We start from the raw sequence: 14,875 nt of genomic DNA on the forward strand, positions 1-14,875 counted from the left end.
TGCGCCAGGAACGCATGCGCATCTCCCAGAGCCGGGGAACAGTCGCAGTCCAGGCTGGACACCAGCGGGAAGACAGGCAAGTCATTTGAATCTTTTTTTAATGTAGTTTAAATATGTTTAGCATTTCATTATCGGGAACTTGCCAGTCCCGATTGAATCTCCCACCCCACCAGGAGTACTTCATTCTGGCGAGGTTTAGAGTAGCTCCCCACATTCGGGGAACCACCGAAAGACCCCACCGGAATGAAGAGGGGGGGGCAATTGGGGTCCCCCAGGAGGTAAGACGGCATGGGGTGGTGCCCCCTGGGCATAGGCACCCTGCCAGTGCTAGCTTGTGCCCCTGGCACTGCCCAAGAGGCAAAGTACCCATGCCCAGGGGACACCTAGGCACTGTCCATCGGGCATCAGAAAGGGGGTGGGGCCTATTGTGGGCAGGGCCTACGGAGCGATTGGTGGGGGTGCGGGGGTCCTACTGCCACTCTGCATGGGGGTCGGTCTGGGATGGAGGAAGGGCAGCAATGGGGTGGGGGGGGGGGCTCTGCCTCCCGTTGCGGGGGAGGTTGGACATCAGATCAGCGATTGAGCTGGCCAGCAAACGGGGAGACTGACAGATCGGGGCCACTGTGCATGCACAGAGTTCCAGAACTGTCAGACTCTGTCAGACGAATAGGCCCCAACCCCCTCCTGGGTTTTTAATGAAATTCACGATTGGGACCTCTGCAGTGCACAGAGTGGGGAGGTTTGAGTGTGAAGTTGAACTGAGAAAACAGTCATGATCGAGAACAGTTTTCCCACCAATTCAGCACTTTTGGGAGAATCGTCCCCTGTATTTTTAAACTTTTCCCAGTTATAATGGAAGATGATGACCTGATCTTTCTGACTCTCATCGGAAAGCAATGGCCCACTGGAATTATAAGACTTTAATGTGCACTTACTGAGTCTTAAAAACCACGCTGAAACCTGCAATGGCTGGAGCTACTTGGAAGATTACATGCAGGCCCCAGTGAAGTCCAGTTCTGTCAGACTCAAGGAGGCCACGTACTTTTTTAAAAACCATACTCGCTGCCATAACGCAGCTAAGTTTAACTAGCCCAGTGAAATTGACAGGTAAGGGAGAATGTAAGTGTAATTGGGATTTAGGTGGTCGCAACAGTCAGGTGTAGTGGGGAGTTCAGAATTTAGGCAGGTTGGAAAGTGGGAGGTCAGAGGGTCAGAGGTTGGGGTGGGAGGTTGGAGGAGGTTAGCTTGGGTCTGTTCCATGAGTCAATTGGGATGGGAGGAGGTCAGGTCAGGGTTGTTGGATTGGATCTGCGGGTCGGGAGGGCTGCTGGGATTCGTTTCGAATCAGGGGGTTGGGTTGGGCTGGACTGGACAGGATGGGTCAAGTCCACAGGTCAGAGGAATTCAGAGGTGATGGGGAAATCATGGGATTTGGGATAGTCGGGGAGTCCACTGAGGCGTGTAGGGAGAGTCTGGTGGGAAGGGTTCGGTCTGGGTCTTTACAATAGTTAGCCTATTGCCGTAAATTCAATGGCTGGGATTTTCTGACCTCATCAGTTATTGAGAAGTTAGAAGAGGTTTTAATTCTTCTAAATTTTTCAGAGTAACTACGAGAATAATCCTGGCAGAACCATCCGAAGTTAGCGATTTAAATTGCATTTTTGGATGGTTCCCAGCACAGTGCAACTGCCCAGAGGAAGTTAACACTTCTGAGCATTGCCGTGAAAATCCTTACCGAGAGGGATTGCCCATCTTTGGGGTACCCCCTCAAATCCGATGCTGTGGTGCTTGGAAGTTATGGCCTTCTGTTTGTCTCCACACAGATGCTGCTGAGGATTTCCAGCATTTTCTGTTTTATTTCAGATCTTCAGTGTCCGCAGGATTTTGCTTTTGGATTAGTTATACATGAATTGTGTTTAATTGAATGCACGTGGTGGGTGTTAACTAGGGATTCAAAGAGGGACAGACTTGAAATAGGGTTTGAGTTAAGGAGGTGTGTACGTTTGTAATGCGCATCTCTGTACCTCTGAATAAATGCTTAGAACAGTGCAGGAAGATTGGATCCTGTTCTATCTGTCACCACTGGGCTTTCTGAAATGTAGCAACTTTATGATTTAACCTTTCCCAACAGAGATATTGAAGCCAACCTTTGAACACCCATTTTGTTATTTCCCACTGTAGTATCATGGAAGTAATTTATTAACATGACTCTTTTCATCACACATACCACATCTTATATTTACTCTTAGAAGTGGCATTTTCAGCCTTTCATATGTTTTAAGTGAATTCATGAATCGTATTAGAACAGTCTTATCCAAAATTGGTTTTAGGAATTGTAAGGTAATATTTTCTCTGCACAATTAAATTATAAACATCAATAATGCTTTTACTACAAATTGTGTGAAGTAAATTTCCTCTCATCCACCATCTTTGCTTCTCGAAAATTTTCCTATTGCCATAAATTCAATGGCTGGGATTTTCTGACCTCATCACGGCGGGACCTGCTGTGGGAGATTCAGTAGCCTGGCCAAAGTCCATTGGTTTTCAGCAGGACTGGATGATCCTGGTGACAGTCAAGGCTGGAAAATCCCTCCCAATGTTTTTTCATCAAACCTTTGATAAGGTAGTACTACATTTTCAATAAACCTGTTTTAAAAATGTTGCTTAACTTCAGAATTGCAATTACATGTATACAAATGCTACTCAAAGCTTAAAAGACTTCTCATAACCAGATATTCACATTAGGAAGGAAAATGAGCGATTGTAATTGAATTGAAGTGGAAGTCCTACTCAAATTTTCACCAAGTTCTCTTTCCTACACTTGAGATCAGATACACACATTAATTTCATCAATTATAACTTGTTCTTGAGTATGTGGGATAAACAGCTCTTAAGACACACCTAAAGTAGAATTTCTGATTTCTCAAATATCACACATGCAGCAATTAAATCACATAAGTCTAAATTTTCCACTTTAGACTCAAATGGCAATTGGCAAGTTTCAGACAGATAAAAGAAAGAATGTTTGTGCTCAAATCTTCTGGGACAGCTCATTTGCATAGCTTAAGTTGCAGATTTGGGTGAATGTAGAGAGTATACTAATGTTGGGAGCAGAAGATTGTGTGAGTACATTTAAAAGAAGTAATGTGGATTGACAGAAAAGGTTAAGGCAAATTTTCATATCTTTTGGAAAGCCTCAAAGTCATCACAAAATTTTCATAACTTTTTCTCAAGGAATCAGGAACTAAGAAATGATAGGCAAAAATCAAGGAAAGCCAAAGTAAGGGGATTGGATGGGATGTCCTGGTTCCACCCACTGCTGGGATTGTCTGTTCCCTCCAAAAGTCAATGGACTTCATATGGATTGCTGACTCACCTGCAGCAGGGTCAGCAATTATTTTTAGACACCTAACCCAACACCTCATGCTGTTTTGGATGGCTACTGAAATAGATTTGTACTGTTGGAGATAGTTACAAGAACAAATGGCCTTCCATGGGACTGCAGAGTACCATCTACGTACATCAGCTCTGTGGCAAACCTACAAGAAAATGGAGGCAAGTTTCATGGCAATTAACCATTATTTTAATTGCGGGCACCAGCCATATATTGGAGATGCAGGTATCCTTGCAAAAGATAGCATCCCTTTGCATTTATCCCAAACCCTGTGCAGAAAATCCTTCCCCATTGCGAGGGTCTGCAAAAATGATGGATGGCATCTTAGCAGATATGGCCAGTCACTAACTGCTGACCATGGGCCATGCCTTCTTTCATTTAGTGCTACTGAAAGCATGTCTAAGGACCATGATATTCTAATTATTCAGGTATTTACATGTCATTATGTTGCCATTTTGTCAGCTGTCCCTGTTTCATTTGGGAAGAGGAACCTCAGCATGAACTGATTGTCCACAAAAGTAATGTTTATTTCTGCAGATACAGGCGGGCGGGTGTTGATAGATAGGCAGAACATCCTTCAGAAATGTTGACCTGCTAGGACTTCAATAGATTCCTATCATTTTCTTCCAAACACACCAGACAAGGAGAATCCATTGGTGCCTATAATGGTGCTCAATAGGTGTATTTTTGAAAAACAATTGATAAAGCTCCATGAGAACCTAACTGCAAGTAGCTAAACAAGATAATTAATAAAATTAGTCAAAACTTAACTGAGATATAAAGGACTGAAGTGACTTGTCTTGATCCTTTAAATTTCCCAGCAAGCCTGGACACCCATTTGTTCTTCAGACTTGGTGTTTTACACACCTGAACAATGGAAAAAGATGTCCAGAACTGAAAAGCTTGCGTATTCTTGGGGAAATTTTAACTTGCAAAAGAGCAGGTTGGTGCATTCAAAGGGTTAAAATATTTTAAATTTCCAGCGCAATAGAAACCTGATGTTATTGTGCACACTTTCACGTTTAATGGAGGCATCCGGTGGGGCTGACTGTTCAGTGATTATAATAGTAAAGTGGAAACTGAATTAAGATTTTATCCTTTATTCAGGTTTCAGCTAAGCATATAGTTTTTCTGAACTGTCTGAAACTCACTAGGATCAACAAAGTGAGAACACAGAGAGGATTGATGGGGCTGTGAAATTGCCAGGCTGGAAAGTCTTTAAATATTGCATCGTGACTGCTGCTTACTTGCTGAAAGTTTTTGTTCTGAAAGTGTGTCCACAGCTTTGTTGGTGATTTTCAACAATTTGGAAATCATTTCTATTATCTTAGAGTTTTTTTGAAATTGATCTGAACTTCTGTGCTGTTAGTCTTCCTTGCAACATGGGAAAGCTTATGCAGCTCTACCTTTGACATCTGATGAGGAACAAGAGAACAGCAGGAGCAACATCAGCAGCTATTGTCTTCTCCTCCTCAGCCACCTGCTGTTCCACGGGACAGAGGGGATGAACACAGAGCTCCAGCTCAAAGGGTGCAATATCAGCTTTCTAAGCAACAGTGTTTCAGGAGACACAGACTTCCTCAGCAGATCTTTGCTGACACCTGCAATCTCCAAAGGCAACGAACTTCATCCAAAGTGACCCAGATAGATAAGGTTCGACAGTGGAGATCAAGGTCACCACAGCCCTAAATTTCTTCATCTTTGACGAGTTACTTATAACTACAGGATTTCACAATCCACTATGCACAAGTGCATCTCCCAGGTGACTGATACTATGTTTGTCAGGCCTGCTACTTAAGTCCACTTTGCTACCGATGAGGCCAGTCAGAATGAGAGGGCTCTCAGATTTTCTGCAAAACCCAGATTCTTGTAGTTCAAGGGTGTCATAAATTGCACACTTGGACCATCCAGGAGTATTTGTTAATTGAAAGGGATCTAATGCATTGATGTTCAGTTGTTAAGTAACCCCTAGAATGTATTCATGTAAGTTTCTACAAGGCATCCTAGACAGTGGTCTGTAATGATGATAAAATGTTGGCCATACACATATTGATGGAATTTCTTCACTGCGAAGACCATTGCCAAACCCTCCCTTTTGATGTGCGCATATCTTCTTTCCATTTCGGCTAATGTCCGTGAGGCGTACACAATTGGGCGCTCCATCCCAGTTGCTCCATCTGTGTGACAATACTGCACCTATTCCATAGTAAGAGGCATTGCATGTTATGGCCAACAGCCTTTCCAGGTTGAAATGAGTCAATCTGTTATCTGACTGTAATTGATGTTTCACCCTCATAAAAATGTCCTTCTGCTTTTTGAATGTAATGTATAGGAATGCCAGTAAGGTTGCCAAGTTTGGAATGAACTTTCCATAATAATTTATGAGAAATGATTTTAATTCTATCATATCCCTTGGCGTTGGAGCCTCTTTTATGGCTCTTACGTTTTCCTCAACTGGGTGTAGGCCATCTTTGTCACCCCTGCATCCAAGGTAAGTTACTTCAATTGTTTGGAAAACACATTTTTATCTTTGTAGTCTGACCCCGGCTTCTGAAAACCATCATAAGACTTCCTCTAAATTTTCGTGGTATTCTTTGATCGTGGCTCCTGTGTTTAAAACATTGTTTAGGTAAACTGCCCCTCTGGATATTCCCTGCAGTGTGCTTTTCATTACTCTTTGGAAGATGGCACATGCCAATGATACTTCAAAAGGTAGACGAGTATATTCATTCAATTCCTTGTGCACGTTTACCATCATATATTTCCTTGATGACGCTTCTAATTCTAACTGGAGATACACATGACTCACATCTTAGTGAAGATCTGGCCGCTGGATAATTTTGCATAGAAATCCTCTATTCGCAACATTGGATATTCGTCCAAACGAGATGCTCTGTTCACTGTCATTTTATAATCACCACAGAGATGGATTGTGTTGTCTGGCTTTAACACCGGAACTACTAGTGCGGCCCACTCAGAAAATTGCACAGGGTCACAAAATACCTAGCTCTTCTAATCGCTTCAGCTTGGTCTCTACTTTCGCTTATAGAGTGTATGGAACTGGTCTTGCCTTAAAATATCTCGGTTGAACATCTGGGTCTATGTACATTTTTGCTACGTACATTTTTGCCTTGTTCCCTTTTATTTTTCCAAGGCCTGCCTGGAAAACTTCTGGGTACTTTCCTATTACCTATATTTCCTACTTACCTATTACCAGTACCCATTTTGAAAATTTGTCACCAATCCAAGTGGATATTTTGTGACCAGTCTCTTCCCTAAAGGCCGGGTCTTGGTCCTTGTACCACTATCAACAGGAGCCAGGCTATTTATTGCCCATATGTAACTGGTTTTACAGTGGTCCCAATTATGCGTATTGGCTCTCCTGTATAAGTTGCCAATCTTGCCTTAGTGTCCCTCAACTTGAGTGATAAGATGCCCAATCGTAATCTTCTAAATTCTCACTCCCCTACAATGGATACTGTTGCACCCATGTCCACCTCCATGTTCAATGTGTGTCCATTCACTTGAAGTTGGATCTGTATTGGGGTCACCTTTGGTGTGATGACAATTTAATTGTGCTAGTTCCTCTTCTTCAGTCTGACTTATCTGTTATGTTCTGTTTTGGAGTGGCTTTGCCTTTTGATCTGGGCAATGCATACTCTGCTTGTTTTGGTAACCTTGCTTAAGGCGGGCTCCCTGGCTGCAGGCAGTGTTGTTGTGCTAGCCACTCCCTAAACTCTGGGACTCCCTCTCTTCCAGTGCTTCCTTGCCCAAGACATAGGTTCACAGGCGTTCAACTGGGCCTGCGGTAGGAAGCTTACCCAAGCCTAAGGATGTTATTTATGGGTCCTTGCAGCTCTTGGACTGCTTTCTCCGTATTTTTGTGAGATAAGGCCAGTTCTATGTTTTTTTAAAAATCTAGGTTTGGCTCTGTCAGAAGCCTTCTTTGGGTTGCAAGATCATTTATGCCTAAACTAAATGATCTCTCAGCATTTCAGATAATACTGGGCCGTGCTCGCAATGCTTCGCCAGTTTTCTTAGTCTTGTCAGGAATTCTGTAACTGGTTCCACTGCGAATCCAGTAGTTGTACTGAAACAGTACCATTGCAAGATGGTTTAGGATCATAATGACTTGCCACCATTTCCATTAACTCAAAGGTCTTGGAATCCGGTGTTGCTGGATATGTCAGACTTTTTATAATACTGAACATTGCAGCCCGACATGCACTCATTAGGATAGCCTTTTGCCGGTTATCTCCTTCTATTTCGTTAGCCAAAAGAAGTACCTAATTCTTTCAGTATATTGTGGCCAGTCTTCAGAATGTCATATGGCTCCAATTTCCTGAAAAATTGTATTGCAAAAACAGCACGATTCAGGCTTACCAGGATCAGGTGAGCAGTTTTACTGAAACACTTATTTTACCTCATCACCAGTATAATAACTCCAGGAGTCAGCTGTGGAGGAACAGTGCTTTATTACACAAAATAAAGTAAAGCAAAACAAGCCTGTAGTGAACACAAACAGGTCCCAACTGGGACAGTACAATAATGGACCCACTCAGGGACTGCTTTATAAAGGGCTCGGTTTACGAGCTCCACCTGGTAAGGTAGTTACTAATCACCAGGGAGTTCATATTCTACGAGTCCTACAGGGAGGTCAATCAGTGATTCCCCATGCAGCTCCAGGGGTTATCACACTGTCGCCATGAATATGTCACCCAATTGCCCCCCTCCCGCTGTCAGTGACAGGGTGTGTTTCCTGACATTCAACATCAGGAAAATAATTTGAATAATTAGCATATTATCAGGCCTCTATACCTGAATCGTTCATCTACCCATCCGAAAATCCATCCACAACAGTGTGAGGGAAGAGCTACATATTACCTGACTGGTCTCTCAAGGCATGCACCGAGCAAGCAGACCTCCTAAGGTGCTCAGGTGAATGCATGGTTCAGGGGGCAGAGGGTCATGGCCGAGCCCCCGGGTGGGGGATGGTTCCAGGGTGAACACCTTTGCACAGGGGCGGCCTTTAAAAAAGGCGACCTTATCCTGGAGGGACTAAATTGCTGGTGGGATGGGCCAATCAGAGGCAGCCTTGCGAGCAAGATGTCGTGTGACCCACCCCATGCTGCTTTTATTTCTAACTATGGGACTACATGGTGGAGAAAGCCGCTGTTGCTGTCAGCAGCTTCAATGCCGCTTTTCCCACCTGCTATCAGCTTTTGCTGAATTCTGGGAAAATTCAGCCCTAAGTGTTAAATTTCTGCACAATATTTTAATCAAAGGTTAACCATTTAAGATGGCTGCTTTCACTGTCACTGTTCTAACTAGGTGCCAGAGTCCAGAATGATTGACAGTAAGGTAGAACTCACATGCATTTTCCACTCAGTCACACACTAAACACTGATACAACAGGTGATTGGCGATACCAAATCTAGCCTATTCTGTTTCTTTGTTTCCGACAAATTAGTTTCACAAGAAATCACAGACAGCTCATTTTATTTTCGTGCTGACAGAATCAGCTGGATGGTACTTCACAACGTGGCAGAAGATAAGAATGAGTGCAAGTAGTGTACTATCCTTCCTGATTTCATATTAAACAGAATGAACTGTATCGAAAGTTGAATGTTAACTTTGTTAGTCCTTCAGCATATCAAGAGCTTAACAAGGCAGAGCATTCTACATTTTAACAAATGGTGAAATATTAAATTAAAGCAAAATATAGCTCCTGATTGAAACAGTTGTCACAAATAACAGTGATATGTAGCTGTTTGCAAGTTTACTTCCAACTGGAGGAAATTTCAAGTCAACCGTTGTGAAGGAAGATCCAGATTGGCTGAGGAATATTTCGAACAAATGTGCAAGTGAATGAGGGCATTGCAGTACTGCAAATTTAATTAAGATTTGCCACAAAGTGTCTAACAATGCAAAATGATCTGCGATCTAATTTCATTTTATTGTTTGATACAATAAGTAAATTTAGGTAATGTGTAAACTTTAATATCCTTGCCACCAGTATTGTTTCTGTAATGAAGTATTGCCAGTGAAAAGCCTCATATTACTCATTCAGTGATTCTATTAAAGAGGTTGTTTTTGTTCAAAGTATTCTCCTTTTTTATAGAAAAAAATATACCTTTACCAGATATTTCTTTAACTTATTTTAAAAGCACTAATTACATCGACAATCTAGAAGTTCTCCCTCATTAATTACAGGGACATCCCTAAGAGTTGAGAAGGGCTTCATTGCAAGCGGCAGGTTATTCAAATTCAGACAAGCCTGAGGGCCACACTGGAGCTGCATGACCTTGAGAAATCCACTACAGATTGGAGGATTTGTATTTCCAGTAGTATAGTATCCCAGGTTGGCACTAAAATTGACATGTTTCAAAAAAAAAGAAAAACATGGTAAGAGCATATTTTTCTTGTCTACAAAGGAGTACTTCAAACAAAAAAAGGATTTCTGTTATATTTACCTAGCCCTTTAACTCCTTTAGAAATACTCACCAAAACAATCTTTTACTAATTACACACAGATAATAAGAAGAGCGAGCGAAGAAGAAAAAGTCCTCTGTCTTGTACGTGAGCGTGCTGGTCATCACTGTCAGAATGCAGTTGTTGTTATTCTTATACTAGCATGGGAAGGCATTCCTCGAGCCTTTGGAGACAAGTTGTATGATGAACTAACGGAGACTTTAACAAAGTATGGAAATCCTACATGTCGCCGGTGTGGATTGAATGATGAGTAAGTTTCGTGGTTTACTTTTATTTACTTCAAGAGCTCTTAATATTCAAGTTCAGTGTTAAAAAGGAGAAATACGAAGGTATGAAGATAGAATTGGCCAAGATAGATTGATCATATAGATTAGTAGGTAAGACAATAGACGAGCGGTGACAGACAGAAAGGAGATCATTCATGACTTCCAGCAAAAATACATCCCAATGAGCAAAGACTCGAAGTGGAGGAAGAACCTACCATGGATAACCAAGGAAGTTAAGGAAGGTATTAAGTTGAAAGCAGGAACACATAAGATGACAAAGATCTGTGGTAGGCTAGACGAGTGGGATAAATTTGGAATGCAGCAAAGATGAACGAAAAGAAAATCAGGAAGGAGAAAATAAACTGAGGGCAAGCTGGTGAGAAACATAAAAACAGAAATTAAGAGGTTTTTAAAATACATTAAAAGGAAGAGAGAAGAAAAAGACAGCATTGGTCCCTTAGAGAATTAAACTAGGAAGTAATTATGGGGAACAAAGAAATGGTAGAGGAGTTACATAGATATTTTGCATTAGCCTTTACCAGAGAGCATACTATAGGCATCCCAGAAATAGTAAAAAATATGAAGAAGGAATGTGTTACAGTCACCGTCACCAGAGAATTAGTTTTAGGCAAACTAATGGTCCCGCCTACCTAATGGTTTGCCTCCCAGGATCTTATCGGGGGCAATTGCAGAAATGACTGCATTAGTAATCATTTCCCAAAAATCTTTGGATTTTTGGAACTGTGCTAAAGGATTGGAAAACTGCTCATATAGTGTCCTTGTTCAAAAAGGAAAGGAGGCAAAATGCAGGAAACTACAGACCAGTTTGTCTACCTTCAGTTATTGGAAAAATATTAGAATTGATTATTGAGGAGAGAATAACAGTGCATTTGGAAAGTCATAACCTGATCAGGCAGAATCAGCATGGCTTCATGAAGGGGAACCACGTTTGACAAATTTACTAGGATTTCTTTGAGGAGGTATCAGACAGAGTAGATAGAGGAGAACCAATCAATGTTATTTATTTGATTTTCAAAAGACATTTGATAAGGTGACACATAAAAGGCTACTACACAAGATTGGAGTTCATGGTGTTGGAGATAATATTCTGGCATGGATAGAGGATTGGCTAAATAACAGGAAGCAGTGAGTAGCAATAAGGGGGTCTTCCTCAGGTTGAAGAGCAGTAAACAGTGGAGTGCTACAGGAATCAGTGTTGGAACCACAGCTGTTCGCAATGTATATTAATGATTGGAGGAAAGAATTGTGGCCAAACGTGGGATGGAAGGCAGGTTACAAGGAGGATATAAATAGTTTACAGAGAGGCATTGACAGGGTACGAAAGTGGACAGAAAATTAGCAAATAGAGTGCAATGTGGAAAAATGTGAAATTATTCATTTTGGAAGAATGAGGGAAGCACGGTGGCACAGTGGTTAGCACTGCTGCCTCACAGCACCAGGGACCTGGGTTTGATTCCCAGCTTGTGTCACTCTGCGGAGTTTGTACATTCTTCCCGTGTCTGCATGGATTTCCTCCAGGTGCTCCGGTTTCCTCCCACAGTCTGAAAGACGTGCTGGTTAGGTGGATTGGCCATGCTAAATTCTCCTTCAGTGTGCCCGAACAGGCGCCGGAGTGTGGCAACTCGGGAATTTTCACAGTAACTTCATTGCAGTATTAATGTAAGCCTACTTGTGACACTAATAAATAAACATGAAACTTTAAGAAAGAAAGAGAAGGCGAATTATTATTTAAATGGAGAGAGACTGCAAAAAGTTGCAGCGCAAAGGGACTTGGGCATCCTTGTTCATGAAACCCAGAAAGTATACAGGTGCAGAAATGTAATATCCGAATAATGTTAGGGGTTGTGGGTTTTAAACAAAAAGAAAAAAGATGTGGTATGCACACATACATTCAAAATAACAGCAACAGGTTTATTGTAGGAGCTGTAGTCTGTAGAAAATGAGACCAAGACAGAAGTGTGTGAAATGCCCCATTGACATCACCATCAAATCATGTGACCAACTCTTAAATCAACCATGCACCTATGTAAATATATAACATCCCTCCCCATTTACTTCTGTGGTCATGACAACAGATTACAACAATGTTATATATAGGATCAGTAAGAATTCTCTAGCCACAGTACTATGCATCATTCATCATTACACACACTCAATAAGAAAGTTGATTACGAAGATGTCTATTTCTCTTTGGTTGCATATGATGTTCTGGAATTCTGGTCCATGATCCTAGAATGTCAGGTCCTCCTTCACTGCCTGCTCCCACCGTCACTGCCAATGCCTCGTTCAAATGCCTTGCCGCTCTCCCCCCTACCACACATAAAAGGAACACCCCCCCATTGGGCTCCCCAGAGGGTCCACCCTGACACTGCCCCCTATGCTGCGGCAGTACCTTGGCATGCCCCTCTCCCCCAGGGGCTATCGTTACCTTGGCACCACTGGCTGTTTTCCCACAACTGCTTCACGTTCTTAAATTGCTGTTGTGAATATTTAGGGAGAGGCGAACATTTGGCTAGTGAGTCCTTTAATCATATTAATTAAGCGGAATTTATTAAAATGAAGTTCCCGTCCACTGCCAAGGGCAGGGAAAATCAGCAAATGAGATCTCACTGACAAGAATCTCATTTCCTGACTTTTGCGTATTTTGTACCCATGTCACCATTCTCGCTGACGACGAAAGCGGGCACAAAATAATCCCCTAAGTCTTATTTTAGTCAAGTCTTTTCGTAGATTGTTGCAGTAACCTCAAAGAAGTAGATGTTAAAGTGTTCTTGGAATCTGTACGAGTAAATTTTGAAAACAAAAAAGAAATAGTCTACCACAACAGATGACCAATATTCAAGTCATATGTGTACTATAAGTGACAATTCTGTATAAATCCTTTGACCACCATTACTGAAGTTCCCAAATGGATTAATAATGACTGCTATGATCTGATTTTAATTTCAGCCGCACATGTGCATGTCAGGGAAAGGATCCCGAGACCTGTGGTGCTTCCTTTTCCTTTGGCTGTTCTTGGAGTATGTACTTCAATGGATGCAAGTATGCCCGCAGCAAGCATCCACGCAAATTTAGGCTTCTGGGAGACAACCCGAAAGAGGTTGGTTTAATTCACTATGTTTTATTACAGGATTGCATTTAGAATTTATATGTGCATTACTGTTACAATCCTGAATAGGGAGAAGACAGATAAATTGTCAGCCTTGGTCCAGTGAGTGTGTTCTTGCTGTTGACTCATTTGATCTTAGATTCAAGTCCTATTCCAGAGACTTGAACACACAATCGAGACTAACATATCAGCACCCTACTGAGGAAGTGCTGCAATGTCTTCAGAATGAGACATTAGACTCACACTTTATCGGCTGTCTTTGGTGAACATAAAAGATCCCATGGCACAGAAAAGTTCAGTAAGAAGTCTCACAACACCAGGTTAAAGTCCAACAGGTTTATTTGGTAGCAAATACCATAAGCTTTCGGAGCTTGCTGCTCCTTCGTCAGATGGAGTGGTCTCTGTTCTCCAACAGTGCACAGACACAGAAATCAAGTTACAGAATACTAATTAGAATGCAAATCTCTACAGCCAGCCAGGTCTTAAAAGGTACAGATAATGTGGTTGGAGGGAACATTAAACACAGGTTAAAGAGATGTGTATTGTCTCCAGACAGAACAGCTGGTGAGATTATGCAAGACCAGGGGTAAGCTGTGGGGGTTACTGATAATGTGACATAAATCCAACATCCCGGTTTAGGCCGTCCTCATGTGTGCGGAACTTGGCTATCAGTTTCTGCTCAGCAACTCTGCGCTGTCGTGTGTCGTGAAGGCCGCCTTGGAGAACGCTTACCTGAAGATCCAAGGCTGAATGCCTGTGACTGCTTAATCTTGCATAATCTCACCAGCTGTTCAGTCTGGAGACAATACACATCTCTTTAACCTGTGTTTAATGTTCCCTCCAACCGCATTATCTGTACCTTTTAAGACCTGGCTGGCTGTAGAGATTTGCATTCTAATTAGTATTCTGTAACTTGATTTCTGTGTCTGTGCACTGTTGGAGAACAGAGACCACTCCATCTGACGAAGGAGCAGCAAGCTCCGAAAGCTTATGGTATTTGCTACCAAATAAACCTGTTGGACTTTAACCTGGTGTTGTGAGACTTCTTACTGTGCTTACCCCAGTCCAACGCCGGCATCTCCACATCATGACAGAAAAGTTCTCCAGAGTGCTGGCTGACTCTTATCGCTCAACCATCATTAAAACACATTAACTAGTCATTTATATCATAGCTGTTCAAAGGATATTGCAGTGTGCAAATTGGCTGCTGCGTTTCTAATTACGGGAAGAGTGACTAACGTCAATGACTGTGATGTAGTTTAGGAACCTTTTTAATACAAGTTCTTTAGCATCTAATTTGGTGCTGTATTCAAAGGCTCAGGCAAAGTTGCAACTAGAAATTTTCCACACCTGAAAATTCAGATAAGGTGCCAAGATGTCACAAAACCATGAAACAGAGGAAAAATCAAGAATTGGAAAAGGCCATTCAGACTGATAAAAATTAATTGCTCGACCAAACTGCTAATTCCCAATCCTCAACATTCTGTTGTCATTTGAATGGGGCGGCACAGTGGTTAGCACTGCTGCCCCACAGCACTAGGATCCCAGGTTCAATTCCGGCCTCAGGTCACTGTCTGCATGGAGTTCGCATGT

The 14,875-nt window shown here is 42.1% G+C and overlaps 1 protein-coding gene across 4 annotated transcripts in view; it reads left to right on the forward strand.

Annotated features, from left to right (window-relative positions):
- LOC144510102 (methylcytosine dioxygenase tet3-like) overlaps positions 1–14,875 on the forward strand; it is a 388,851-nt gene that overhangs the window by 345,942 nt on the left and 28,034 nt on the right. For all 4 annotated transcript variants that reach the window (XM_078239372.1, XM_078239373.1, XM_078239374.1 and 1 more), the window contains 2 exons: positions 9,928–10,136; positions 13,123–13,273. In XM_078239372.1, coding sequence (XP_078095498.1) covers positions 9,928–10,136; positions 13,123–13,273 — 360 coding nt within the window. The remainder of the gene's footprint in view (positions 1–9,927; positions 10,137–13,122; positions 13,274–14,875) is intronic.

Source organism: Mustelus asterias, chromosome 22 (assembly GCF_964213995.1).
Source record: "Mustelus asterias chromosome 22, sMusAst1.hap1.1, whole genome shotgun sequence".
Lineage (NCBI taxonomy): Eukaryota > Metazoa > Chordata > Chondrichthyes > Carcharhiniformes > Triakidae > Mustelus > Mustelus asterias.